Source organism: Strix aluco, chromosome 7 (assembly GCF_031877795.1).
Source record: "Strix aluco isolate bStrAlu1 chromosome 7, bStrAlu1.hap1, whole genome shotgun sequence".
In the NCBI taxonomy this organism is placed as follows: Eukaryota; Metazoa; Chordata; class Aves; order Strigiformes; family Strigidae; genus Strix; species Strix aluco.
This window is the reverse complement of record NC_133937.1, coordinates 31,169,325-31,196,234: the sequence shown is the minus strand read 5'-3', so window position 1 is coordinate 31,196,234 and position 26,910 is coordinate 31,169,325. Positions and strand designations below refer to the sequence as shown.

General features: G+C 37.4%; 1 protein-coding gene across 5 annotated transcripts in view; it reads right to left on the bottom strand.

The window, feature by feature from the left end:
- VTI1A (vesicle transport through interaction with t-SNAREs 1A) overlaps window positions 1-26,910 on the bottom strand; it is a 277,183-nt gene that overhangs the window by 239,673 nt on the left and 10,600 nt on the right. For all 5 annotated transcript variants that reach the window (XM_074831281.1, XM_074831278.1, XM_074831282.1 and 2 more), the window contains exon 3: window positions 24,224-24,334. In XM_074831281.1, coding sequence (XP_074687382.1) covers window positions 24,224-24,334 — 111 coding nt within the window. The remainder of the gene's footprint in view (window positions 1-24,223; window positions 24,335-26,910) is intronic.

Below are 26,910 nucleotides of genomic sequence, written 5' to 3'. Positions count from 1 at the left end.
TCTTCCTTTAATTTGCAGATGTTTCTTGAAACTAAGTAATCTCCTTGCTTCCACAATACTCTGTAGCAATTACTTCCATGGTTTAATAACACCTTGTGTGGAAAAATTCTCTCTTGCTTTTTAATCTCTTATTCAGCAAGTTAATTCGATGCCATGTGATGTGTATTATGAGCAATGGTGAATAACTGCTTGACCTTCACTATATGCCATTTGATTTATATAATCATCTCTCTCTTTTCCTAGCTAAAGAACTTCTGGCCATTACCCAGTTCCTTGCACTGAGCTGCTCCAGAGCTTTCATTATCAGAACATAAAACTATGTTCTAGTTCCACTGCACTTTTGGGGAAAAGGGAATCATAATCACACAAAGCACTGAAGAGTCATAAACATACGTATATAGAGAGATATCTGTCTCAATCTCTATTCCTTTCCTAGTAACTCTTAAAGTCTGATTTTCTTTTCTGGCCACTATTGAGTTTGGACTTTGTATTACATTTTTACCAAATAATAACACTTTCCCATCATTGGGAATGCAAAGTCAGAATTGGTTTTCTACCAGGTGCATTGCTTTATAATTGTCAACAATGAGCTTCACCTGTCAATTTAACGCTCAATCACTCAGTACCCCAAGATACTTCTGAAATAATTCATTTAGCTTTCCCTTTTACTATCTTGCATATTTTAGTATCACCATCAACTTTGTCAACTCTTTCTTCTTTGTATTAAGACCATCTACAAACATGTTGAACAACACAAATAGTACTGATGAGTTTCCTCCACTGTGAAAATTGACCATTTCTTCTTATCTTTTATTACCTATTTTTTTTAAAGTGTCTTCTCTCTAATGCCACAGTAACTTAATTTTTTAAAAAAGCTTTGCTGAATGAAAATCTATGAAATCTTCTCCATACATAGTAAGCTTGTTAATTTTGCTTAATTAAAGAGAGGTTCAAAGTTGCATACATCAAGAAAAATGCAATGGAGTGAATTAATTAAATGAAGGGTATGAAGTGCAGCCGTATCTTCTAGACACTGTCTAGTATTTATTTCCCTGAATATATCCTTAGAAATTCCTTTTCAGCCTCCAAACAGATTTCACCCACACAGCCTCAAGATCTAGTGTATGAATGTGTACAATTTTTAATTTATTTATCTTAAAGAGAACCTTTGCTGACACCTAGCAGATAAATCATTAATTGCACTTCTCACCATCTTTATGGAAGCCCTACGTTTGATATTTTAGTGTCCAAAATTAAAAGTTTATCCAGATAGAGAAGAGATGGCACTTAGATGCATTAAAAAAACCACACACTTGCAAAGTAAACAGAAGTGCAAGTTACAAGCATAATGAAGTACTTCCTAAAATTACATCTTTGGATACAGATATTCTCATTTGTATAATTCCAAACACCTGCTCAAATCTAAGTATATAATAGCCTTAAGACACAAAACATAAAAATCCATGCAATGCAGAAAACACTATATAACTTCAGAGCCCTGATAATTTAGTAGACATAAGGCTTTACTATTAACACTACTGGAGAAGGACCTCCTTCTACCCACAAAATAATATTGTCTAATTACATATTACAAATTAAACAAAGTGAAGGAATCTTAATATGAACCAAAATTACATAGTTTTATTTGCTGCCCTATCTGTTTCCAGGCACTCTGCACCCCTGTTCCTTCCTAAGCTTGACAAGGAATCTGGGAACAGGTCTGAAGCATGAGGCTGCTCATGGCAGAACCATCCCCTTCTCCACCTTCAGACCCAGCCCTGATACTTTTTGCCACCATGGGTCTTCAGTTCAGATCTTACACTTTCACTCCCCTGGAGCAATGACCATCAGAGACTCAGCCAACTCCAAGCAAAACATTCATGGAAAAACTAGAAAAACACCAAACACTTACACATTTGCATCCTGCTTAATTGTTCTCACAATTTTCTGAGTCTAGGGAAAAACACAGCTGACTAACCTTCTGTAGAAGTTCTCCTCTGATTTTTTTCTTCCTCTGATCTTTATCTCTTCTGAGCCACAACTTTGACAACTAATTCTTGCTCTGGTGATACCGCCCTAGGTTGGAGACACCACTTCTGACTCAGGAATCTCTCAGTCACAATTGAGAGAGGCTGGAAGAGTGTTACGAACAGCATTGGTACACATCTGCCTTACCATTGCACTCTTCTCCAGTGACCTCTTACTGACTTACAGAGAAACAACAATGAAGCTATACGGGCTTTTTGTCCAACCTAATACAGCCATTCCTATGGTAGTCGGGGATATACCACTGTCTCCTACGTCAAGTGTTTGATACAGGTTTCAGATGTGATGTACTACTGTATTGACTTTTCTAAGATATTCCACCTCTCTCAACTTTATCAATACATTCCTATAGGAAAATTTTACAAGAACTATACCTCACTGACTGAATCACCTGCAGTATCTATAATATTATTCTCAATGTTATGTTCTATGATTGTATCTTTCCCTCAGTGGTAATGTCAGTTCCACTTCAATCTTGTCATCTGTCTACCCCATATCATTTTTGAAGAGGAAAATTCATTCCTTTTGGTAAAGATGGAATAGAAGGTGGGGTTTTGATGGGTTTGGTGGTGGCTTTTTTTTTTTTTAAAAAAAAAAGCTGTGTAAGGATAAACAGTTTCACAGATTGCAGAGTCATCTTGAATCATGCCCCAGAAAAAGATGATCACTTCCCAAAGAAAGACTTTCTCAAGATAACACTACAGACTTTCTTGCATTTCTCATTCTTTGCAACATCAAACACTTCAAAAATCTTTGAGGTAACTTCTGCTCCTTTCTCCAATGATTTAAGGATTAGCTCAGCTATAAGTTTCTGGTATGCTTCAGGTGGTATGCCCACCAACCTGAAAGGCCTTTGGATATATTGGTTGCTCAACCATACTGGAATTTCACATGAAAGAAAACATGTCAATGAAATTCTCCAAATGGCAAGTGATTCTTGCTGAATTCATAGCTGTTCATATGCTACCTTGCTAAGAACTGAAACACGTTTCTTGAGACAAGATCTTGTCAAAGGATGAAATTTCAAAAGCACTTATATAATCTGAAAAAAACAAGCCCTCCTGAACCATGAAATGAGGTACAGGTTTCAATGTATCTTCCTTTTACAGGTTACTCATGAGAATCTGAAAATCCCACCTGAAAAGACATAAGACTAGAATTTTTAAGAGGTCTAAGCTGCTCAGCTCTGAAAGCCATTGAGGATTGAGCACTGACTTCTTCGGGGTCCTGTCTGAAAAAATCTCAACCTATATCTTTTAAGCTGCCACAGGTAAAAGCTTACAGCAGCTACAAACGATGGCTTGACAATGGGGAAAAAAAAGATGATAAAGATGGCAATGGCAGTAGTCAGAGGTAATGCTTCTGCATCTTCCTAAAGACCTAGTGAGAAAGCAGCTTTTGATGGTGGCCTCAGAAGCAGCTTAATCTTCTGCACTGGGGCATGAAGCAGTTAGAGCGTGGACTGTCGTAAGGGAGGAAACAAATCAGGAGGAATAAAATGAAGGAAAAGAGATAGAAGAAGCAGACTACCATCTAATTATGTCTTTGGTGGAAGAGAAACTCAGAAAAATATCAAGATGCAAAAAGCTTTAAGTCAACACCCTCCCCTATATGCAAAGAGGGGATATGAAGCTAAAAAATACTATCTCACCAACTCAGAGCAGTTAGTTTCCTTCCCTTGGACTCTCAACTGATAATTTAGGTGACGGGGAACCAAACTGAAAGATCCAATGCTAGGCTTCCTTCAAGACTAATTTCACCATGGAACAGATACAGTAAGTAAAATCACATCATTGCAGATTTGGTATTTCTATATTCAAGTTGTAGCATGGTTTTCCTTAAACCTGACTTTAAAAGTTGCATGCATATCCACAAAGGTTATATAAACCACCAACTCCAAATACTGTACCACTGCATTTATTTGGACCTAAAGAAAGCATTATAGAAAAAAAAAAAATATTAAGATACTAAGTTATCACTTCAAGGTATTTTCATTGAATCAGTCACTGAGATACCAATTTACAGTGCTAACTGGTCCACAAAAGGTGTAGAGAAACTTTTCACTTTAAAGGAGGATTTCACATGAAGGATAGTTTCAAAGAAGCAGATCTAAAGCCAGGACATTTCACAATTTTGCCTAATTTTTTATTTTGGAAAATATTTTTGTCTGAGCAACTGCTGAATTAATTTTACTGAGTTGAAAGCCTGGTGAACCTTTTAATTATTTTGGGTTCACAACATATAAAGTCATAAACTTTGCTGCTAATTTTGTCCATTTCCCGCCTCTGCTCACCAGTCTCCAGAAGCAATGCAAGGACAAAATTAAATGTGTTTATATATTAAATAGTCTTAAATTATATATAGTTTTAACCATCCCACAGCTGCCACAAGCTAAACTGGCAACAGCGTATTCCATACAGCACAACATTGTACATGCATCCACACATACATAAAGTATACACCTGGGTCTTGCACAAACTTTGGGCATCATTGGAAAGTTTGTAAAATATAGTAAGCATTAAAGTAACATGCAGTATGACACTTGGATTAAGGCAGTTCGATACAATTACATTTTATTTTGTATCATCATTATACCCTACAGTTACAGAAATAGCAGGTACGTTGACATACCCTGAATTTCCTCAATCTTTTACATTTTGTTCCATTATTTGTAAACGAGCAATATGTTCCACTCCCTTTTATATCTTATTTCATTTGGATCCTTAGTTACTATCCCTACATGGAACACAAACTTAACAACACTACAAAAAGAGACATTTGTTTAACCCTTGCCTTTGTTCCCAAAAGTTGGAACGTTTGGAACAAGCTCCCTATTAGCAGACCATGACTTCCTCCTGTCCAAACTCACTTGTTACTGGAGTAAAACCACAATGATCAAACATATCATGTCACACATTCATAGAGGAGTGACAACATAAGCTTGGGAATGAGACTTCTTTACGGGATCAAGTAGGAAATAAAGTGGGCCACAATGAAAAGCTCCGATTTAGCCACCAATACCTGAAAGAACAGCAAAAGGCAAATGATGCACTTATCTTTTCCTGGGCACGTGCTTCATCCTCCAATTCTGCCCACTGTGGAAGTCTTCAAAGAAAAACTACCTGCCCTCGACCTCACATGTAAAGAAGAAACTCCCATGTTTCAAAGACAAATTGATTACATTCAAATGTCTCTAAACACTAATGTATTTCCCCTCAAACACTTTCCTACAGTTTACCAAACCATTAGGACCTGAGCAATAAGATCCATCAGCTGTCCAGTTAAACATCCACTTAAAGGGTCAGCACTGCTGATATAATCTTCCAGTCCTTCTGCCAAGTTTGCTACCACAAAGTGGGTGGGGGGAGATCACTGTGCTCTATAATGAGAAGGGAGCAATGGTAAGAGGGACAACTGTCTCCTTTTAGCAGTCTTGTTTCTAGCTGAGGAGGTGGAAGTCTGAGCAGCTTTTCTTCCACTCCCAGCCATCTGTTAGGAAACTTCATGAAGTACAGTTCTGCATCAGCAATTATTATTGATAAAATGAAAGTGTTCTGCCACAATCTTTAAAACAGGATGTTTAATTTTATCAGTCTACAGAGGAGCGCACTTTTTCACAGAGCTACTGACTAACAGCAGTCTCGATTACTCACCCCCACACACACCCTTTCCCCAGTATGCAGCACGTTCTGTGCCAACGATCTCCCCCGAGTTTAACACTGTTATCTACGTTTTGTGGGGAGAGGGAAACCCGACCTCATGCAGCATTTTACTAGGAAAGCCTAGAAGTCAGAGGGCACTAGTACAAATACCACAAAAATAAAATTAAGGAAAATAAAACACAGGGAAAAAAATCCACAACCCAAAACACAATAGAAACAATACTTTGTGTCCCTATTTTAAGTGCTTCTCTCAATGCTATATGCATAGCAGCTAAAGGCAAGCTGGAAACCAGCCAGGTCCTGGCTGCCAGCAAAAATTTTGTCACCTCCTTTGAACATCTGAAGTATGTTTACCCAATAGATTTCATTAAATTACACTTCCATTAGGAAGCATACAATGTTGATACTCATCTCAAAGATAAAAGGGATCGCTAAGAGGCATGTCATCCTGCTCCCCAGCTGATTGCTATTTCTGGGCCAATCAAGGAAAGGAGCCAGAACAATACTTAGTTAAAAAAATGCAGCATCTCCCCAAGGACTACATACTAAGAGACTGCAGCTCCATTATCAAAATGAGCATATCATTAATGACAATACACATACAGTACGTTATTTTAATACAACTCATACACAACAAACAAGCTGTATTTGGGTCATTAGCTGAATTTGTAAAGCAGTATTTCCAAGGGTTAGAAACTCCTTATTGAGATATGAAGTTTATAGGTTGGGAGCAGGGGGGGACACAAATATTTCATATGATCCCAAAATACAGTGAATATCATAACACTGTGTGGTTTGAAGTGCATTGTAGTAGCTAACAGAACAATAGACTATTCAAACATAAGTTCCCATTTTAAAGTAAAGTAGAAGTAATTTAAAACACCAGGCACTGTTTTGCTAAACATCTATGAGGTATAATGAAAGCAAAATGCCACCGATGCAGTTTATACTATACGTATCACCTTTTAAATTAGTATTACAGTACAGCTCAAAAAAATGCAAAAAGGGACTCAAAGCAAATTTTACAAACATTAAAAAAGCAATCTATAGAAAAAAACATGCTGATTGTGAGCCAAGACACTGGGGGCGGGGGGGGGGGTGGGGGTGGGGGTGGTGGAAATAACACAAGAGATGCAAATACACAGTCCACTAGGACGATTCAGCTGTTATCCTACAGTAGGCTGAGCCTTTCCTAGTGGAGAGGAGGAGATATCTTTGTCTCTAAGCATTGGTGTTGGATGTATGATGTTTACTGTGCTTCCTAATCTCCAATTCACATAACAGCAATAAAGAGAAGAGGACAAAACCAAAACCATGCTAATTAAAACCCAAAGTAATAGGAGAGAGCTGGGAGAGGTTAGCTCTTTACAGCCAAGCTTTGCCCAGTCCTTTTGCAGCAATCTCTGATTATTAATCTCTAAAAACACTCCTTGCTCAATATTCTGCAATCTAGACTCCAGTCAATCTCTTTCAACACGCAGAAAACCTTTTGGTTTAGCCATATTTGACATATCATATGAACTCCAATTATCCATCTTTTTGCAGTTAATCATCTCACAATTACATTTCCTGCACTTATAAGCATCCAGCTGGGAACTGAGTTTTAATCTAGGAAATAAAAAAAAAAGGATCCAGGTTTCTAACAAATTACTTCTAATTAACCAGAACCTTTTCTAGTCATTCCAACCTAAAGACGCCTACAGCAAATGAAAGAATTTATTGTTTGCATTCCTAATGATATTTTAAATTTCATTTCAATTTCCCCAATGAGTAACTTTCAGGAAATTCACTGGACTTATATCTACTTAAACAAACATTCTGTTAAGCAGGAAAAGCACAACAAAAAAACCTAGGGGAAAAAAAAAAAGAGAGCTGGTATTACACTGAGCAGAAAAGCTGCTAAATAAAGCTAAAGAACCAGAATGCTAATTAATGGCAACTTCCAGAAGTACACTGCAGCTATGCTGCCCAGGCTCTGCCAGAGTTATCGGGAATCTCAAAACTGTGTTCCCAAGTAATGGTTTAGAAATTAAAGGTTTGGGTTTTTTTCAGAAAAAAATGGTCAATTCTACTGATACAAGGCACCAATTTATAGTCTGGATAAAGGAAGCGGATTAAATGAAGCCACCTTGTTAGATAACTCAGGAAACTAAGTCAATGGTGGTTAAAAGGGATATGAAAGAGCTTTGTCCCACAACTTCCAGTGATTTCCCCAGGGAGTGATTTGGAGTAAGAACCATGCAAAGCACGCTTACTGCACAATTGGGAACGGCTTGGTATCACAGGGAGGTAACATGAGGTAAGTATCAAATGTAACAGTTTCATTTACATTGTCTTACCAATTTTTCCAACTGTTTCAGAAAGTCACTGCAACCATCTGACAGAATATGATTGTTGCAAAGTAAAGAATACCTTTCATGTTCTTTGGACAGTCAAATATCAGAGGGTTTTCTGTCAATTATGCAGCATCACAGATGTACATCCCAAATCTGTCCATCTAACTAACAAAAAGAAAACAATATACAGCTGAAAAACACTCTCAAGAGCTACCTTTAAGTAATACATAATATATGTCAGTCTAACTGCAGAAATATATCTGCTCGAAAGGTTAGTGTTCATTAATGTGCTACCAAAGTTTCCACAATAGAAAACAGGACTGCGCTAATTGGCTGATTGATTCAATACCAAGTTAAAGTAGTTAATTATTCTGGAAAAAAAAGTTATTATTAATACACCTGAAGCTTTCCAAAACTATTAAATTTTATATGCCTGCACCAACCTCCCATTACTTTGACTTTCATTAACCACCTCTGTAGGCACTTTGAGAACATGAAAACCATTCGTACATTTTTTGTTTTATTTATAACAGAGGTCCAGTTGTGACTGTGGACATCCTTTAACTCATTTACAACAAGGGAAAAACAACAAAACCAGTAGTGACTTCCTCTACCACTACTAAAATTTAGCAAATCGTAATTCCTGCCACAACAGCAACAGCTTTAACTCCAACAGTCAAGTGCCACAAACCAATTAACACCAACCTCCCCTTCCCAAACTTCTGCTTAATCTCTCTATCCAACACAAAGTACAGCACATTCAATGAGGTGTGAGGAAAGGGTGGATTCTCCTTGATGAGATTCACAGATACATCCTTAGCTATTATGAAGTCAATATTCAAACCACTCCCTTGTTCCTGGAGATTCCAACCTGAGAGTTGTGTGAAACATCATGAAATATCTACCATCAGATTTCCAATCTAACAATGCACTTTCAATTGTGATAAAGGAAGGCCTGCATGAAGCAGCAGCAAGAACATTATGGAAAAGTTCATCTTAGTCGTGAAATCGGTCACCAAAAGTCAGAGTGAAAAGCCTGGGTGATGGAAAGAAGACAGTATGAAAGTGCAGCAAGTTTTTCTTCTTAAAGCCCCTCACAAGACTAAAATGGGAAATTGAGAGACATAATTCAGACAGGCTACAGGCTTCAATAGGCACTCTGCTTGCAGCTATCAGGATCAAAACGGGCATTCCCATTCTGAAAGCAGAGCAAGATACTTGGTATTTCAATGCGTGCTCCAAGTTAGCACTGCAAAATCCCTTTAGAAGTCCTCCACGCTGGTACATGAAACCCCACATTGCTCACCCAGACACTAGACCACAGGCAGATGTGCCTAGGTGCATGACAGAAAAGCACTACTTCAGCAATTTGGATCGAGTAGTTTCAAAAGTCAGGAAGACCAAGGACAGGAAACTTACAGGTGCCCTGGGATATGTGGCAGAGCTACACAGCTACAGAGCTACACCAGCAAGTTCAGGCCAGCATTTTATCAGGGTCCAACTCAGCAAGGACCACAGCCAGGCAGGGCCATGAGGAGCAGGAGAGCAGCACCCCACGGCATCCCTGGAGCAGGGACCGACGGCCCTGAAATGGGGCCCTGGGGAGGCTGCTCAGGGCCATTAAAGAGCTATTGGTGCCCTCAGGGCCCTGACTATCCGAAACTGGGCATAACTTTTACAAGATCTGATATTAACTGCAGCTTGTGGAGGATGCAGAAAAAAAAGTCAAGCAGATAACACATAGTGGATTTACATGACCATGGAGGAGACCTGGGTCAAGTCAGAAATATTCTGCATATGAGACAACCCTGATCCAGGTTAAAGTCAAGGGCATATGTCTGTTGTTACAATAAACTGCTCTAACATTTTAAAATAGTTTCACTGGTTTACTGCCCTTGAGTCACACTTACAAGCCCTGAATCACTGGCAAGTCAGGAATGAAAAGGTGATACTGCAGAGAGATTCAGAAGGCACTAGGTGAACATGAAGAATAAAAAGAATTAGAAGAAAAAACACCCTCTCAGCTGTAGTCATTTAAGTAGGAACACCACAGAGGAAAGCTCTTAAGTGCAAATCTTTCTTATTGCAGTGTTACTTTCAGTGGCACATGAAACAGCAATGATAACAGGCTCAAAAAAAACTTTGAAAATAAAGTTAAAAGATACATGTAACTTAAAACTAACATCTTTTCCTACACAGAAAGGTTAAATTGTGGGGTTGACATTTGCATTTGTTACGTTGTCAACGTTTCCTGCCTATCAGCCTATGTACAAACAATATCTAAAGATGTCATCTACATATTTATACCAAAGGAGTTTATGAACAAGACCTGTCAGTATATTTTAACACCTTTCCAAAACGTCAGCTTTCATCAGGTATAAACACAACATGTTTAATTTATTAGTTTGGTTTAATATAAAAACTTGACAATCATATGTCACCATAACTATTGATAAGGTAAATAAGGACTACAGGAAAATGTCAAAAAGTTATTAAAATATTTCTCAGCTTCCTGAATCAAATTGGATTTATTGGCTTTTCTCTGTCAATAAGTGCATCACACATTTTTCTTCATAAGGTTATTTTTGAAGTGATGTGTCCAACACTGAAGTTTACAGACAGACTATATTTCTTGGAGAATTTGAATTCCATTTTGACTGCTTTGGGCAGGGGAAAGGGCTTTGTTTAATGTTTAAAAAACCCAACAGAAACACACAAATTTGTTCACCTGTATTTAAACACACACCAAAGATTTCTTCTTCTGATCTAAAATATACTAAGCCCACAGAAGTTAAAATACAAGGCACAAGAAACTTTGAATACAACTCTGAAGTTGAGCAAAGCAATGTTTGTTTTCACTTTCTACAGAAGGTGCTTGATTCAATTCCCTCAAGAGGATTGCTACTATCAAAGGTCCACCTTCTTTGTTTATAATGTCAGGAGGACAACCTATTCTCACTTCTTCCTAGATACTTCCCCCAAAAAATGTAGCAGAGGGCAGCACAGCCTCATTTCAAGGATTTCATCCCCCCAGTCACTACACAGCCAAACACCTTGTCAGTGAGTCATTCCAGTCAGACTGCAATAGCTTGCTCTTTAGGGAAAAAAAACCAACCCACTTTATTTATCTGAATGCAAGAATAAACTCTATTGTATAGATTAGTTCAAACACTCCTGCCCAAGCCAAACCCAGGCCAAATTACAGCCAGGAGCACAGAAGAGTTTAAAGGTGGGGGGTGGGGGAGGGAATAGAGAATGGACTGTTCATTGACAGCATCTCCTTGCTGGAAAAGGCTTTTCTTCAGCAAGTCCCACTCCACACCTCAGCATATGACATGGAGAAGGATGTTATTATTATACAGCCAAGCTGATACTAGGACTTGATATTACGAACATCAAAAAGTATGGCATGCCACAGCCTCTTAACTACTCTGTAAAACTTACCTGGCAGGGATGAGGATAGTAATTTCTTAGAATACACCAGACATGCTGAATGTGCTCTCAAAGACCTGATTTGGATTTCCTGTTGCTTATATAACAGGAATGTCACTTTTGCATCAAAATCACAAATGCAGTGAGTACAGTTGGGGACCCAGATATGGAAAATCATAAGTGGCACAAAATCAGCCACTAATCCTTTGCTGATATCAGAAATTTAATGCTGAAGACCTTGAAAGTGCATTGGATAAGACAAAAAAAAACCAGAGACTGTTTTTCTGTTCAAATAACAAGTAGATGAAAGCACTGACACATGATCCACCATAGTGATCTTTACATACTAATCAAACTCATCAAAAAGACAATTTCCAAATTTACTAATAACCAGACTTCAGGCTACAGAAGCATGCACCCTGATTTCCTTTGTTTGAAATATGGTATGAGAAGGGGAATGGAAATTTCCAAAGGGTCCAAACCTTCCACAAAGGAAGGAAGGACCTTAAAAGGTCTTGCTTCAAAAGGATATATTTAACTACATCAGAACAGGTTTACCACTATTGTTACTGCAATGTACATGATTTCAGGTTTTACCGCAGAATAGATCTAGACCAGTCCTTAGACCAAACACCCTCACTTCAACATGGTTCAAAGCTGTCCGAAACAGCAGTCTTTGGTTTGGACCCTTATATCCGTGTTTGTGCACACCCGAAATGGAGTTTCCAGTTAATTTTCCTCAAAAAGCAATCCTAGTCAGACTCACATGCAGCACGTGAGGAAAATTGGAGGATTCACTTCAAAATCACAGTACTGCCAAACCAAACACCACCACTGTATGTGAAGCCCCAGGTGGAGAAAAGTCCTCAGCTAAGACATTTTTTAAAACATACAAATGGTTTGCAAACTGGTCCTATATTATGAGAGAAGGGAACTCAGCAGATGACCTTAGCAACAAAGTACTTTTTAGGTACAAATTAAAAGTAAAAACTTTTAAAGTTTGTCCCAGAAAGAGAAGCAGAAAAAGAAAAATGAAAACGGGGAGGGAGAGGAACAGATTTTCCTTATGCTCATTCTAAAATTCATGCATTTTAAACCAAGATCTCTAGAGGGAATAAGTGCTGAGCCACCGATCTGCATTGCTGAATGCTGGATGTGTAGTTCATGAATGGAAGAAGAGGACCTTAATAACACGTTTGAAACTGACTCCAAGTATGGGTCAGAAGAAAGATGCAGCCCAGGTGTCTTCAACTGAAATAAAGATCTAACAGGAGGACAACATGACAGAAGGTGAGAAAAAGACAAAAGGAGCACTAAGGGCTTAAAAAGGCTGGGAAAGCGATTCAGGTTAGCAACCCCTAACTTAATCCTGACCTTTCTGTAACTTTTTACCTTGATTTAGTTGACTGAACTAACTTTGTGGGAAGCTTACACAACTGAACCACAGAGTGATTTCTCCTGAAGACTGGGCAGAAAGAAGAGGAACTCACATGGTCACTCAGGGGTATTAGTAACATTGAATTATAAGACAATACAAAAATGCAGTCATTACAAATCATTTTTTTAACTAAAAATAATTTCTAGAACTATAGTTAAGACCCCATCTTAGCATTATTAATTTTACTCCCAACCACATTAATCCTAGGTAAATACTTCTCAGTCTTTTCTTAAGGATGCTAGAAATTATAACAAATGAAAACCAGTAGTTTCAAAGACAGCTGCTAACGGAACAATCCATAATATTGAAACTAATCTATATTTCTTAAACAAATAAAACAAAAATAATCATAAGAAACAGATCAACATAACAACTAGGTTCTCTGCATAGATCTATTTAGTTAACACTCACAGTGCCAAAGAGCTGTACCCATGGGTGAGAAACCCTTTTGTGCTACACACTCTACAAATAGGGATCCCTGTGTCAAAATATTTGCAGTTACACATCCCAGAATACCAACCATCATTATGGAAAGTTACTTTTAAAATTTTGAAGTAAGAGAATTTGCTTTGATATTAATGCCATTATTCTCTTAAATCAAATATCAAATACCACTTTTTCCTGTCTGGTGATACACCCCATCAGAGGTTACAGTTCGATTTAATAGTGGCTCAAAGTCTTCTACTCATGAATCAGTGGAAAGGAAGGTGCTATCTTCATAATGCAGGAGCATTTTCTATCTAAGGTCCAAGCCAAGACTCACCAAACACAATACAAGACTTTTTTTTGACCTGCCATAATTCACATTTGAGTCTTTAGTAAACAGGTACAAAGTCTGCAATTGTAATTCAGTGTTTTCCAAAAGTCTACCTAACATGCTTCCATGCTGACGAGGAAGGTAAGTTGGCAAACACTACTCTTATTCTTTCTAGTCTTAATTTCTCTGAAAATAAAAAAGCAAACTAAGGACATGTTGGAAAGTTGTGGGTATTCAGAAAGTAAGCACAAATGCCACTCAGTGGGAAATATGCAGAGCCCACACACACACATTCCCCAATTTCTTTTTACACCAGGCACCAAATATTTAGTTAGCAAAAACCTTTTTTTCATTAAACACATCTGTGCTGGCTTTAGCTGGGATAGAGTTAATTTTCTTCATAGTAGCTGGTATGGGGCTATGTTTTGGATTTGTGCTGAAAAGAGTGTTGATAATAGAGAGATGTTTTCGTTATTGCTGAGCAGGGCTTACACAGAGTCAAGGCCTTTTCTGCTTCTCACACATGAAGCTGGGAGGGGACACAGCTGGGACAGCTGACCCAACTGACCAAAGGGATATCCCCGACCATATGACATCATGCTCAGCATATACAGCTGGAGGAAGGAGGAAGAGGGGAACATTCGGAGTGATGACATTTGTCTTCCCAAGTCACCATTATGCGTGATGGAGCCCGACTTTCCTGGAGATGACAGAACACCTCCCTGCCGATGGGAAGCAGTAAATTAATTCCTTGTTTTGCTTTGCTTGTGTGCTCAGCTTTTGTTTTACGTATTAAACTGTCTTTACCTCCATCCACGAGTTTCCTCACTTCACTCTTCTGATTCTTTCCTCCATCCCACCGCGGGGGGAGTGAGTGAGCAGCTGTGTGGGGCTTAGTTGCTGGCTGGGGTTAAACCATGACACCAACAGAAATGGTTAAATGTTATTATAGCAGGAAAAATTACTCTGTTCTACTGCTGATTCCAGAAGCCACCTGCTATATTCCTTTTTAATATCCGTTCTTTAGACTTCTACACTAATTTTCATTGATCAGCTCTTTTAGGGGTGAAACCTCTGCAGTATTTATTAAATATTGGAAAAGGCTTATTTTTCCTAGCACTGGCACCCTAAAGGCAGTTTATAAAAAGCAAATGAAAAGTAAGGGAGGTGCCATATTTGATCCACTTATAATAAATGTATACAAGCATTAAAATGTCAAACATACAACTTACAGATCTAGCCTTTGCAGGGATTTCCTCCCCAACTGAGTAAGAACAGCAAGTTTAAACAGACTTTTTGGCCAAGAACCACTTTTTGTTGTGGTTTCTACAGCAGCTTTAAGGGAAGCTGACTGTACTTGGGACTGACTACTAAATGAATGCAGAATACAAATAAAAACTCACCAAACAAAAGAACAGAGATATTCACACTTTTCCATATGCTTCACATAGTAAAGAACATTACAAGTAGTGCGGGGAGGGGGGGATCATTCTAATACACTTCCAGCAGCATTTTTTTGCTTTATATTCCTTCCTCACTAAGTCTTAAGCCAGAAACAAGACAACATCTTCACTGTTGTAAAAGTCCATCTCCTTTTACCTGTGCTAGCCGGTTTTAAAGAACCATAAAGTTCCTTCTGTGTTTACTACTGGTATGTTAAAAAGAACCGGCTTAGAGCACAAAATAGGAAAGTTTTATCAGAGAGAAAACAGGCTAACATTGTGTGGTTTAGTTATTAAATAGCATTTTAAAATATTGCAAGTTGTAAATATTAAAGACATTTAATATTTTTCAGGGCAAATGAAAGTCTACCTACACAAGGAAATAGCACTCTATCCAACACTGAAGACATCGCATAAATATCTACTTTGTTCTTGGGTTAGAGTTTTGGGGAGGGGTCTCAGCAAAAATGTACAATTTTGGTTAAATTCAACTGTAACTTGTAAGAAAAAAGGATGTAATGAACTGACTGACTGATTTTCCTTAAGAATGCCTGACACTATCAAATTCATACTAACATGTTAGCTCTTCACAAGGACTTTTTAATCCATTATAGTACAATTCTTGAGAGAAAAGCCAAAACTGAAATTCAACCGAACTGTGTTTCTATTGCACTAAATTTCAGTATTCCACTTTTGGAAATCCGAGATTATAAAAATAAAACTATGTAAAACATGATACTTGACAACTTCAATTTCTTGGAAAACACACAAAAGTTAACACATAAAAGCAGCTATGGAAAGCATCAGAAAGAAAGAGAGAATCCAACCATCACTGTTTCTTCAATTTGCTTATTAACAAATCTAAAATACATTTACTGGAATTTTTAACTGGCACAGAAGAATTTTTACTATGCCAATAACATTACCATAAATTTATAGCCTGTCTCCTGCTACTCTATGGCAAAGGTTTTCAGCAAAAACCAAGGTAACTAAAGTATTATTTGTACTAGCAGAATATAATGAATGCTACTATTTGTAATGTTTGACAGCTGTTTGACAACCAGACATACAATACATTCAGTTACGCAAAGAGATTTTTTTACACTCTAATATTTGCCTATGATGCAATCAGAATTTCAACAAGTGTTTAATATGTAATGATCATATAAAAATTTCCCCTTGAATTCTGATTGAGAAAATATCAAGATGAAGCACAAACCTCTTGAAGTTGGGTGGAAATAGCTACTTTTAACAGCAGCGCTTATATTTCAAGTTTCATTTCATGAAAGCAACAGATCTCAGCAAGCAGGCAAAAAAAGCCATTAACCACTCATTTGCCAAACTAATTTTTGGCATGGGACAGTTAATCAGTCACCAATAAAAAGTTCACCATTTACCAGAAGGCAACTTCACCATAAAGGAAAGCTATTTTTGACCATGGCAATTAATCTCCTCATGTTTCAAGCACTAAATCCTATTTTCACATTAATTTTTAAAACTATGTGGCTTTAACTTAAAATAAACTGTACATCAAAAGAATGGAAAATAAACAGCCAGGAACACAATTTGACGAATTGGATTTATTTAGTTTATTTAGCTAAACAGGGTCCATTGGATCTCTTTAATAGGCTGACAGTTGCACTGGGCTGGTTAATAAAACATTCAACACAGTATCTTCAGCCAATATAGAAATGCAAATCCCACCAGAAATATTTTATTCATGAAACAGTAATTTCAGTTACTACCAAAGCAAAAAAAGAAAAAAAGAAACAGGGGAAAAAAAGAAGGGGGGAAAAAAGAAAAGAAAAAAAGGACTTGCTTTGCAAACAAACAGTGCCATCTAGTGTCATTCCCTCAACAAACAAATCAAGAAATCTGAAAAGGGCTATAATTAATCCTTCCAGTGTCAAACCGGTAGCTTCTCCCTATTTTTTTTGCTTTATTAGCAGCACATGTCTCTCCCTATTCTGCAGTCAAACACAAATTAGCCTCGCTCTATCTGGAAAAAAAAAAGAGTAATAACACATTAAAGAACTTGAGAGTGGAGTTGTAGTCTGAAAAGCAAGCATGTTAAATGATGGGGTTTTTTGCTCAGCTTGTCTGCTGTTTTTTTCTTGAAATCTTTATGTTTCTAACTCATGACAGAAATCAAATCAAACTTTTACCTATATGAGTGCAGGTGAGCAATGCAATGAAGGGAGTGTGTGATACGCTCTGTTCTGCTTATTTGTCATCGCACCCCACACCTATGTTCCAACTGCAGAACCTTTATTACTACTGCTATCAAAAGCAGGACAATGACAGCTTGCTTCTTTTTGCATGACAGGTAAGGGAGTATCACTTGACTAGAATAAGAAATCAGCAAGAAAGTGAGAAAGTCTTCCTCCTTCTGTCCCCCCAAAAAACACCACTCACTTTCTGTGTATGAAGTCACTTTACTCACCACCTTGCTAGAAGTAATTTTGAGTGGACATAGCTTCTTCCACTATCTGCTAGGAAGAACAGCAAACAGATTTAATTCTACCACTTTGAGAAGTAGGAGCTCTAACATAAGAACAAATTACATGGTAAATAGAGAAATGATAGTTCTCTACCTGGAAAAGACTGATGAGGGCTGGCATCCAGACGTGTCTAAAGACAGCCAGGTGAGAAAGCATGTTTAGTGAAAAAGGCAGAGCTGATGTCGTGCTGAATTTCTATTGCATACCTTAAAACATATTTTACAGAAGGATTTCATTCTGCCATAGACCACTTTTCAGCTTCATTTAATACAGAAACATTTTGTGTGTGAAGGAAGAAAGAAAAAGAGGCATGAATGCTTACAGAGCACTGTATGAGTCAATATGCCTTTCATTCATAGCCCCCAGCCAGACAAGCATTATCAGACTCACCAAATCACTTCCTGAAAGCACCTTTATTTGTAATCACTCGGCCAAGTCTAGTGCTCCAAACTGTTTTTTCTTAAAATCATGTACATCAACTCCACCGTAACAGTTACTGACTTGCTGAAGGACCAACAAACAGCATGCCACAAAACTCAAGAGTCTTATCCTACATGTTAACAGATAACCAACATCTCTGGAGAGAGACACACAGAATTTCCTACGAGTATCAAGGTGAAGTTGGTTGAGAGAAGAATCTAGTTAAGGAATTCATTTTATTGACATTAAAAATTTGCTGCTTGGTTGCCCTTACCCAGCATATTATTGCTTCACACATTGTGTTATGAGATGCATCTTATTGGCCAAACATGGGAGGATTCTTTGTAAGCAATACCTACAGAATTACAAAACCCAGGAGGTAAGGTGTGCTTTGCTGGTCTGGCCTCTCAGGAATCTCAGTTAAGAGAATTATAATCCCTTAGGTTAATTACAAATTAAGCATGTTAACTTCCATCTTTCACACTTTCCTCTAGTGAAAAGCATGTCATCACTAGTAAATTCCATAATGAAATAAATTTCCTTCCTTCTCCATACTTCCACAAAAAATTATAAAAAATTATTAAGATGTAAATAGGGCAAGTTTACTACAGAGAATCTAAGTTATACCACCTCTTTCATCAAAAACTCAGTTTAGGCCTTGAACGTTACAATAAAAAAAAAAAAAAAAAAAAAGAGAACATTCTTTTCTGTACCACTTTTTCCCCATTTAAAATAGCAGTATTACAAATAAAGTAATTGCAAAATGTCAAATGTCTCCACCTTTTTCCACCACAAACCCACGAAGGTGGGGACACAAGTGAAAACAAACTGAAGACAACGTGGAATTTGCCTCTATAGAAAAGAAGGTGGCCTAATGTTCAGCATCAGCCAAGCAAACAAATATCATATCAGAAGTTATTAGAAAAGGAACAGAGGAAAAAAACCAGTGCCTCTGTTTAGAGCAATTTGAGTAGAGTGTAGAAGACTGATTACTTATACTATAAAAATGGCACAGTGAAGGAACTGTTGTTCACAAAATGCCTTCTCAAAATTAGATTGTCAAAGTACATAGTCAGATATTTCAAATTCTTTCTTCTGAAACTTAACCAGTTCAATCTTGTGTGCATTAAAACAAATCCTCCACAGCCCTCTTCAAAAGAGCTGTACTACTCACATAGCAAAAGCTAATCTGATTTCAAAAGTTTCAAATTTGTCAACAAGACAGGTTTTCACTACAGGAACGCATGCCTGCCCATGCAGGGTGCACGTGCATACATGACGTGTACACACAGCAGGTTCCCTGTTTTTAATAACGTTGTTGGGATACAACTATGAAGATAGACACATCTGTCCCACACACGATTTATGATTTTGTAGCTACAAAGCATTAATGCTTTGCTTTATAAATCAAAATAATCCAGCAGTGACAGCTGAGTGTCTAAACTTTTAGCTCAAACTGCAAAGTTAGGGAAGACTCTGGCCATAAAGACACAGGCCACTAACTTGCCATTTGACAAATGTTACTCATTATGCTTGTAGCTACATGAATACCTGTCTGAGTAGGTGACTGCACCTGAAAAAAGGGCAGCAGTATTTGCAAAAAGCAGCCATAATATAACTGACACAGCTATAGCTGTTGTTCAGGTGAGCTTTTGGACTCAGGTGGTACTTCAGAGTCACACAAAAGAGCTAACTTTATCAAATGAAATTCCACTGCTTATCTTCTTAAATGTTTTTAAAGCTTAACAGCAGTTGCCATTTTAACAATGATCTTAAACAGAACCTGTATGAGGTATGAAATGTGAATATATATCTTCACTATTTACTGAACTGAAGCTATTGTTAAATACCAAAAACGTTTAAATGTTTAGTCAAGTTTTGTACAATGCATCTGTCTATATATCTATGACTGCTCCCCCTCTTTTTTTTTTTTGCTTTTAAGTTGAAGGTCAGAATAACCAAAGTAAGTACCAATTCTGAGTCTTTAAAGGGAATGAGTATTGTCTCTTGGATTGATAGCAAATGCTACCTGTAAAATTTGCCTCTGTGCTGCCATGACAGAATAGGAACAGTTCCTATGCCTCCTCCTTTATTTGATGGCTATTTTCCTTGTTGAACATACCCATCCCACTTTCAGCACTGACTGTGTAGTACTCATTTTTGTAATAGGAATATTACTGTGTAATATGGTCTTACTTTTTTTTTATATTTCCCCATCTATTTGAATGCCTTATACTTCAGCTGCAAGCTTTTCAAGAAAATGCCTGCCTTTTCTTTTTTTCTTTTTTATGGTGCCCTGACGTTGAGGCAGTACATGGAACCCTTGGGGTGAATATAAAAGCTAGCAGATAACCACACATTTGCTAAATTTATATAGTTAGTTTCACATGAACTGGGATAGATTCAGGTCAAAGGATGTTTATAGTATTTGGAAAGCCTTTTACCACTGCATATCCCCACTTTTTAAAAATCAGTGGCTATTTCCATGTAATAATTAACAAAAAAATGCTTTATTTGAAAAAATACAGTCCATGTACTTAACAGACTGCAATAAAATATAGGGCTTTTGTTGCATTCAGAATTTACTTCATGCAGGCAGTCACCACGGACATTTTACATCTGAAATAGTGGAAAACGAAATATTTAGAAGCTTAAACCACATAACCGTGCATTGGTAGGTGCAGGAAAAAGACCCGCTCGTAGGAAGATTGTTTTAAATTTCAGGAACTCCTTAGCAGGTGATCCCAAGACCTTTATCAACCCAGACAGCACAAGTACGTGGTCTGCAACTCCACTTCGGACCACCAGATAGAGCCATTACCCCAGTCTCTGCAACCCAGAAAGCCTGGTCCGGGCAGAAGCCCCAGAGTCACCACAGCTTTGGGACTACAGCTTTCGTGACCTAACGGGTGAGAAACCCCGCTATAAAAGCGCGGTACTGGTATAAACTATTGAAAATAAGATAATAAAACCAAGATTTAAAACTGCAACTTAAGCAAGACAGCATAAGGTTTAACAAACAGTTTTATTCTGTTTTGATACGTTTATCACACACAGTAAGCAAGCCTGAAACTTAGCCTTTTGAGGTGCACACAGCCTTTTTGCAAAGAAGTATCACTTTATACTTGCCCTATTCTTATATTTCTCCCCAGGCATCTGTTCCCCACGGAATACTGCACAGCACTGAGGCAAGCATCAGAAACCACTGCTACCTTAAGTTGAGGTGCAATGCTTGCTTTGTTAATTTTCCTCTCCAAGAGAGAGGGACAAGACGGAGCAAGGTGGCTTTTTCTCCTCAGCTGTGATTTAATGCAATTAGTGGGTTACCAACTACCTGTGTGCAATACAGTGCATGGGGTAAATGTCATTGCCTCCACACACACCTTTGGATTGCAGAGGACTGATATCAAGGCATGACTCGAGATAACAAGGATTAGCTATGAGGGGAAATAAATCTCCTATTTGCAACTTGTTCCTATTTGATTACAAATTTAGAGACGAACAAGCCATGTTCAGAGTAACTTTTCAAAGCACAGCTCAACTGAACTTAAATCCTTATTTTTCAGAATATACTTCTGGCATAGTAAAGTGCATAGAAAAAAACACTATATATTCATTAAGATGCCACACCATGTAGTAAATAATATTAAAGTGATAGTCACTGCTTTGTCATTATTACACCTACTGCCCAAGAGCTCACCAATTAGATATTACATATCACAAATAAACCTTAATATTGTCTATCCTGCAAGTAAAGACTGGACAGTCCGTGTCCCTCATGTTTCCTTTTCCTAACTTTTAAATATGTTGCTGTGCTGCTGTCTTCCATGACTGCTTGGGTGAGAGCAAAATTTCAAGATGCTATAAGGCATGAAAATAACCACAAGATCAAAACTCATGTTTCATTATGATGAATATAAAAGAAAACTACAAGTGCCCATTCTGCATTCACTTCATGTTTGAAACATAGAACTTAATGAAAAAGACTGTATATTGAGGTATATAATTTTTGCAATTCATTTCACAGACATGATTTCTTTAAAATGAAACACACACTTCAAGATGATGGAGAAATGTCCTCTGCGCAGTGCTACTTCACACAGGAAAATGCCAAGCCAAATACAGTGGGATCCAGCTGAGATTCCAACACCATTTATGAAGAACAACACTTAACTTCACAAGCTCACATCTGCGTGCCTTTTGGAAGAGCCAAGAACTTGACCAGCAAACCTGGAAGCTGATCATAACCTGAAATTGCCAGTATCACTTCCAGTTAAGAATTTCCCTTAATCTAAAGAAGTGAATTAATTTTAAAAGTACTTAGATCTACTTTCCCTAAAGGTCTGCTAAAGTTCTTACATAAACTCTACATGCTTTGCTTACAGTCAAACAGGTCAGAATATTTTCAGCTTCTACCTTCAACAGCCGTGCAGCTTATAGAGTCAAAATAACATTTCCTTTCCTTCCTCCTCTTCCCTCTTTGAACTCACAACTGAATCATTTTGTTATATAGTTTCCAACAAGTTGCTATGTGACTGGAGAATAATCCCAAAAGATTCTCAAACCCTCACATACAAACTTAGAAAAATATTAGTACTTAGAAATTGGAATTATGTAAGGAACTTAGTTGTAACAACACTATTTTCTATATAACTGAGATTTTTCCAAGCATAGGCATTGTTTTCTTTCAGTACTTTGCTCCATCCTTCAGTCTACTTTCTTTCATTCATCTTCTGATGAATGCCATCCTTGGGTTTGGGCTGCTGTTTTTTTCCCATTATTATGATCTGTTCCTTCCTCTTTCTCATGTTGTTCTTGCTCCTTTGCTCTGAGCACAAACTTATGTTCTTTCGATCATGTAACTCCTCGTGCTATGATGCATTTCTCCCACATGCTCATTTCTCCTTTTCCATAAAGTGTTCACTTCTGAACTCTTCTATTCCCTATTGACTGGGAATATGGAAGTACCAATTCCCCTGTCTGCCTAAATAGAGAATCAGGCCAGCCACAAATACATGCTAACAGCAAATTCTCCCACATCTGAGAAGATAAACAGCGTTCACTACTGGTCCAGAAATTGCTCTCTCTTGGAAGCCACTGTTTAGCCAGCAGGGCCATATGCACTTCCTACAGGGGAACAGCCTGAGATTGTCTCAAAATTTTGATGCAAGTCTTTTATCCTAATATTCCTCAAACTTTAAAAAATTGCAACCATCTTCTAATTAATACATTTTTGTGCGACTCCTCAACTTGGCAGAAGCACAGAGGAGTGACAGTCAGCTGGATTTCCTGGCTGCAGGTATAAACATTGACTCCCTTCCCCTGAAGGAATAAACTGCTGCCAGCAACCTGAGAAAATTCACTGTTCTCCAGTGAATGGAAAATACCGCCACTAGTTATTTATTTCTCTCTACCCTGGAGGAATTGAGCTGCTGCCAATTAACACAGCATTTTCTTACACTTTGCAATCCCTTTGAACTTTTTCAGGATTTTAGAGGAAACAGTTTTGTCTCTATGTAAATCTATTCAATGCAAATCCTAGTCACAAAAAAGGACTGATAACTGTAGCAGAAGCCCCTAGACAAGGGAATCTTGTTAGTTTGCATCCGTTACTTGAAAAATGTAGTATTTATAACTGATTTGTACAAAAGTCAAGAAGAATCTAAGTGCAATGGAAAAGAAATCACAGAGACTAAAAAATGAAGTGCACGTGAGATAAACTACATTAAAAACCTCATGGATTGGAGATTATATTGCTTTTCATGTTACTGCCCACATTACTACAAGCTGTCTTAAACGAACCATTATTTTCCACTCACAGTATACTTACGTTATAATTTAAGTATTAATTCTGATGTTCCACCAGTCATTCCTTGATAAATAGGATTAAAAGCTGACTATTTTGCCTACAGCATTAACACTCACAATGTTTAATGGCACAGAAACAATGCAGATCCAGGGCAAAGGGAAAGAAGGCTAGCAACTTGAGTACTGGTATGAGACTGCAACAAAAACAAAAGCTTCTCCTTCCCAGTTTGGTTTTCATCTGCACACAAATACAGCAAGATACATGCAGAACTCATCTCTTGCACTAGTCAAAAATACCCTCTCAGTTGCCCGAATAACTGCATTATTATATTTTAAAAATTCTCATAGATGCCTTCTTTATGTAATATGTTAAAAACTCACAAAATCAGCTTCAAGTTTTCCCATTTCTTGTTTGTAGCTTCTCATTCGACTGCTGTACATTCCTCGGCTTTGAGGTGGGATCTCTCGAACTTCAAGTTCCATCTGCTCAAGCTAGTAAGTAAAAATAAAGAGACATGTAAATCAAACAGGTAATTAAAGCAAGGATGAATTTATCTAAATTGTTTACAAATACTAAGAAACATTCCTTCTTTACCAAGAAAAATGTTGACTATTCTGCAATATATAAACAAATTATCAAAATCTTTACACAGCCTTAAGTCAACAAACAAGTGACAAAGTTAATACTATTAACACTTAGAAGGAATGATTCTACTCAAACATTTCTGAATTTCAATTCCAAATGTGATGAATACATTTTATTACAAGAAAATAGTGAAACTGAGGTTAAATAACTTCCTGCAAATGAGCATAGTTCAGAAAAAAGCCTATCTCCTTCCAGCTGTCTGGTTTTGAAAACCCTTGGCAGAAAAAGGTAATTTATTTATTTTTATACACATACACACATGTTTGTGTGTATATATATGCATGTACATGTATATATACATGTGTCTGTGCATATAACATGTTTAAAGTTTTATTTACCACCAGCCTCTATGTTTAATAAAATAATTCTTGATCTTTTAAATACTGCTTACTCAGCAGTATTACAAAGCCTGAACTGACTGCCTAACTCTACATCCCAGATCTGTATGTAGGTATATTAAATAGCTGAATTTCAGGGTTTAATGACAATACTATTCAAGAACTTGTATACAGTTGAATGCATTAAAACGTCAGAGATAGAACATATCTTTCAAAAGCCTTTTCTATTTATTCTTGCCATGTAGAATACTAAGGGGCCTGAAATGCAAGAATATGGCACAGAGGTACAGAAAATCGAAAACAGTTATAAACCAGGGCTAAGCTGCCTGCTAATTACCTGCCCATTGGGTCACGGAGCCTCCTCTACATGGTGCTGTCTATTCGGGAATTCTGTTTTGCACAGCTGAAGGTTCCCTTACCTGCCTTTTAAAACCTTTCCAACTTACTTCAAAAAGATAAAAGAATATCTCTCCTTGGTTGCTGTAAGCACCTGAAACAATATTTACTCACCTCCTACTGATCTCAGCTGAGCAATATGGCATTGGAACAGAAATGCCTTTCAATTAGGGTCCCAAGCTACTGGTTACAGGTCTTCACAAGGGACAGCTACAGTTTACTCCTATGTAATCGCTTGCTTACACTTTGAAATTTCATCCTCATATCGTAAGAAAAGCATGTGAATTTAATCAGTGGAATTACCAGATACTCAGAAGTCATCCCGCCTGATCTATTCTGATTATACAAAATGATATTCAATAATAAACTGTAAAGCAGATTTTAATTAAATAGTCAGTAATGAACTGAAACATGCAAATCAGTTTCTAATTCTACCCAGTTCTTTGGCTCAGGCTTAACTTTCCAAAGGGGTATTATAAATTAAACCGATAGCTGGAATTAATGGCTTATTTCTTATCAATTTCATCTCAACATATTTGATCTCAAATGTTCTATAAACACAGAAAACATTCCTCTTATATTTATATAATTATATGTGCAAGGTCAGGATATTTTAATGAAGTCTCAATTCTTATCTATTATATAAAAATGAAACCATCTCACAGTGAATACAGAATTTGCAGAAAGGATCAGACCATAGTCCATAAAATCCAAAACGTTCGTTCTAAGCAGTCGATATCAGAGAGCGTTAAGGTCCAAGGAACAATGATGAAGCATGCATATTTAAGCTGACCAACATCTAATGCCTTTTTTTTTTTTTTTATCATGAGATTAAACTGGTACACTTTGTGGCTGGACTGATAAATTTCCATGCAAAGTCATGCAGAAGATAGTGGTCCAAGCAGGTGTGAACCTAAATACAACCTAATTTCATGCCTCTTCACTTTCAATCCTCATATTATTGGTCATAAAATCATATTTTTCATACACAAGCAAGAATAGAGCTAAATTCTACTTAAAGATAAAAATAACCCGGCACTTAATTCTCAAAACTTCTGTAGAAGCTCAAGTTTTCTTTAGAAAACCTACAAGCTCAAACTTCTGTTATTGCTTGTGTTCAAACATGCCACCACTGTGATGAAGCTGAGCATTTTGGCCCAGATTCATAAACCAGTCCCCATCCTTAAGGCTTCTGATGGGTTTAACCTAGTAGGTTTGCTCCTAACAACACTCCGTACACTCCCAGCACCGAATACAGCATAAAGCAAAACAGCCACTGGTATTTCCATTCAAAAATACAACAAAGTAAGGTAGTGCTGCTGCTGCTGTCCATTGGGACCCCAAAATAAGTCTCCCCCTCCTGCAGGAACTTTTCCACATGAAATCACTCTGGACAGTTGCTATCATTTTATGAAATTTGTAAGCTTCACTGTTTTATTCTGATTCTAAAGTCCTGAAACTAAGATAGAGATCTATACTAAAAAACACAAGTGTCTAAATAAGAATAGCCTGGCCTTTGCAACACTAAATTTAATGAGCATTATTAAAAAGCCAAGTGTCTAGATAAGAATAATTTAGCATTTGCAGCACAACAATTTTGTGGTGCATCCCTCATAAAACATAAAGGCAAATAACACACAGACAGCTTTTTCTTCTTAAAAGTAGAATTTCAATCAAAAATGCTAATT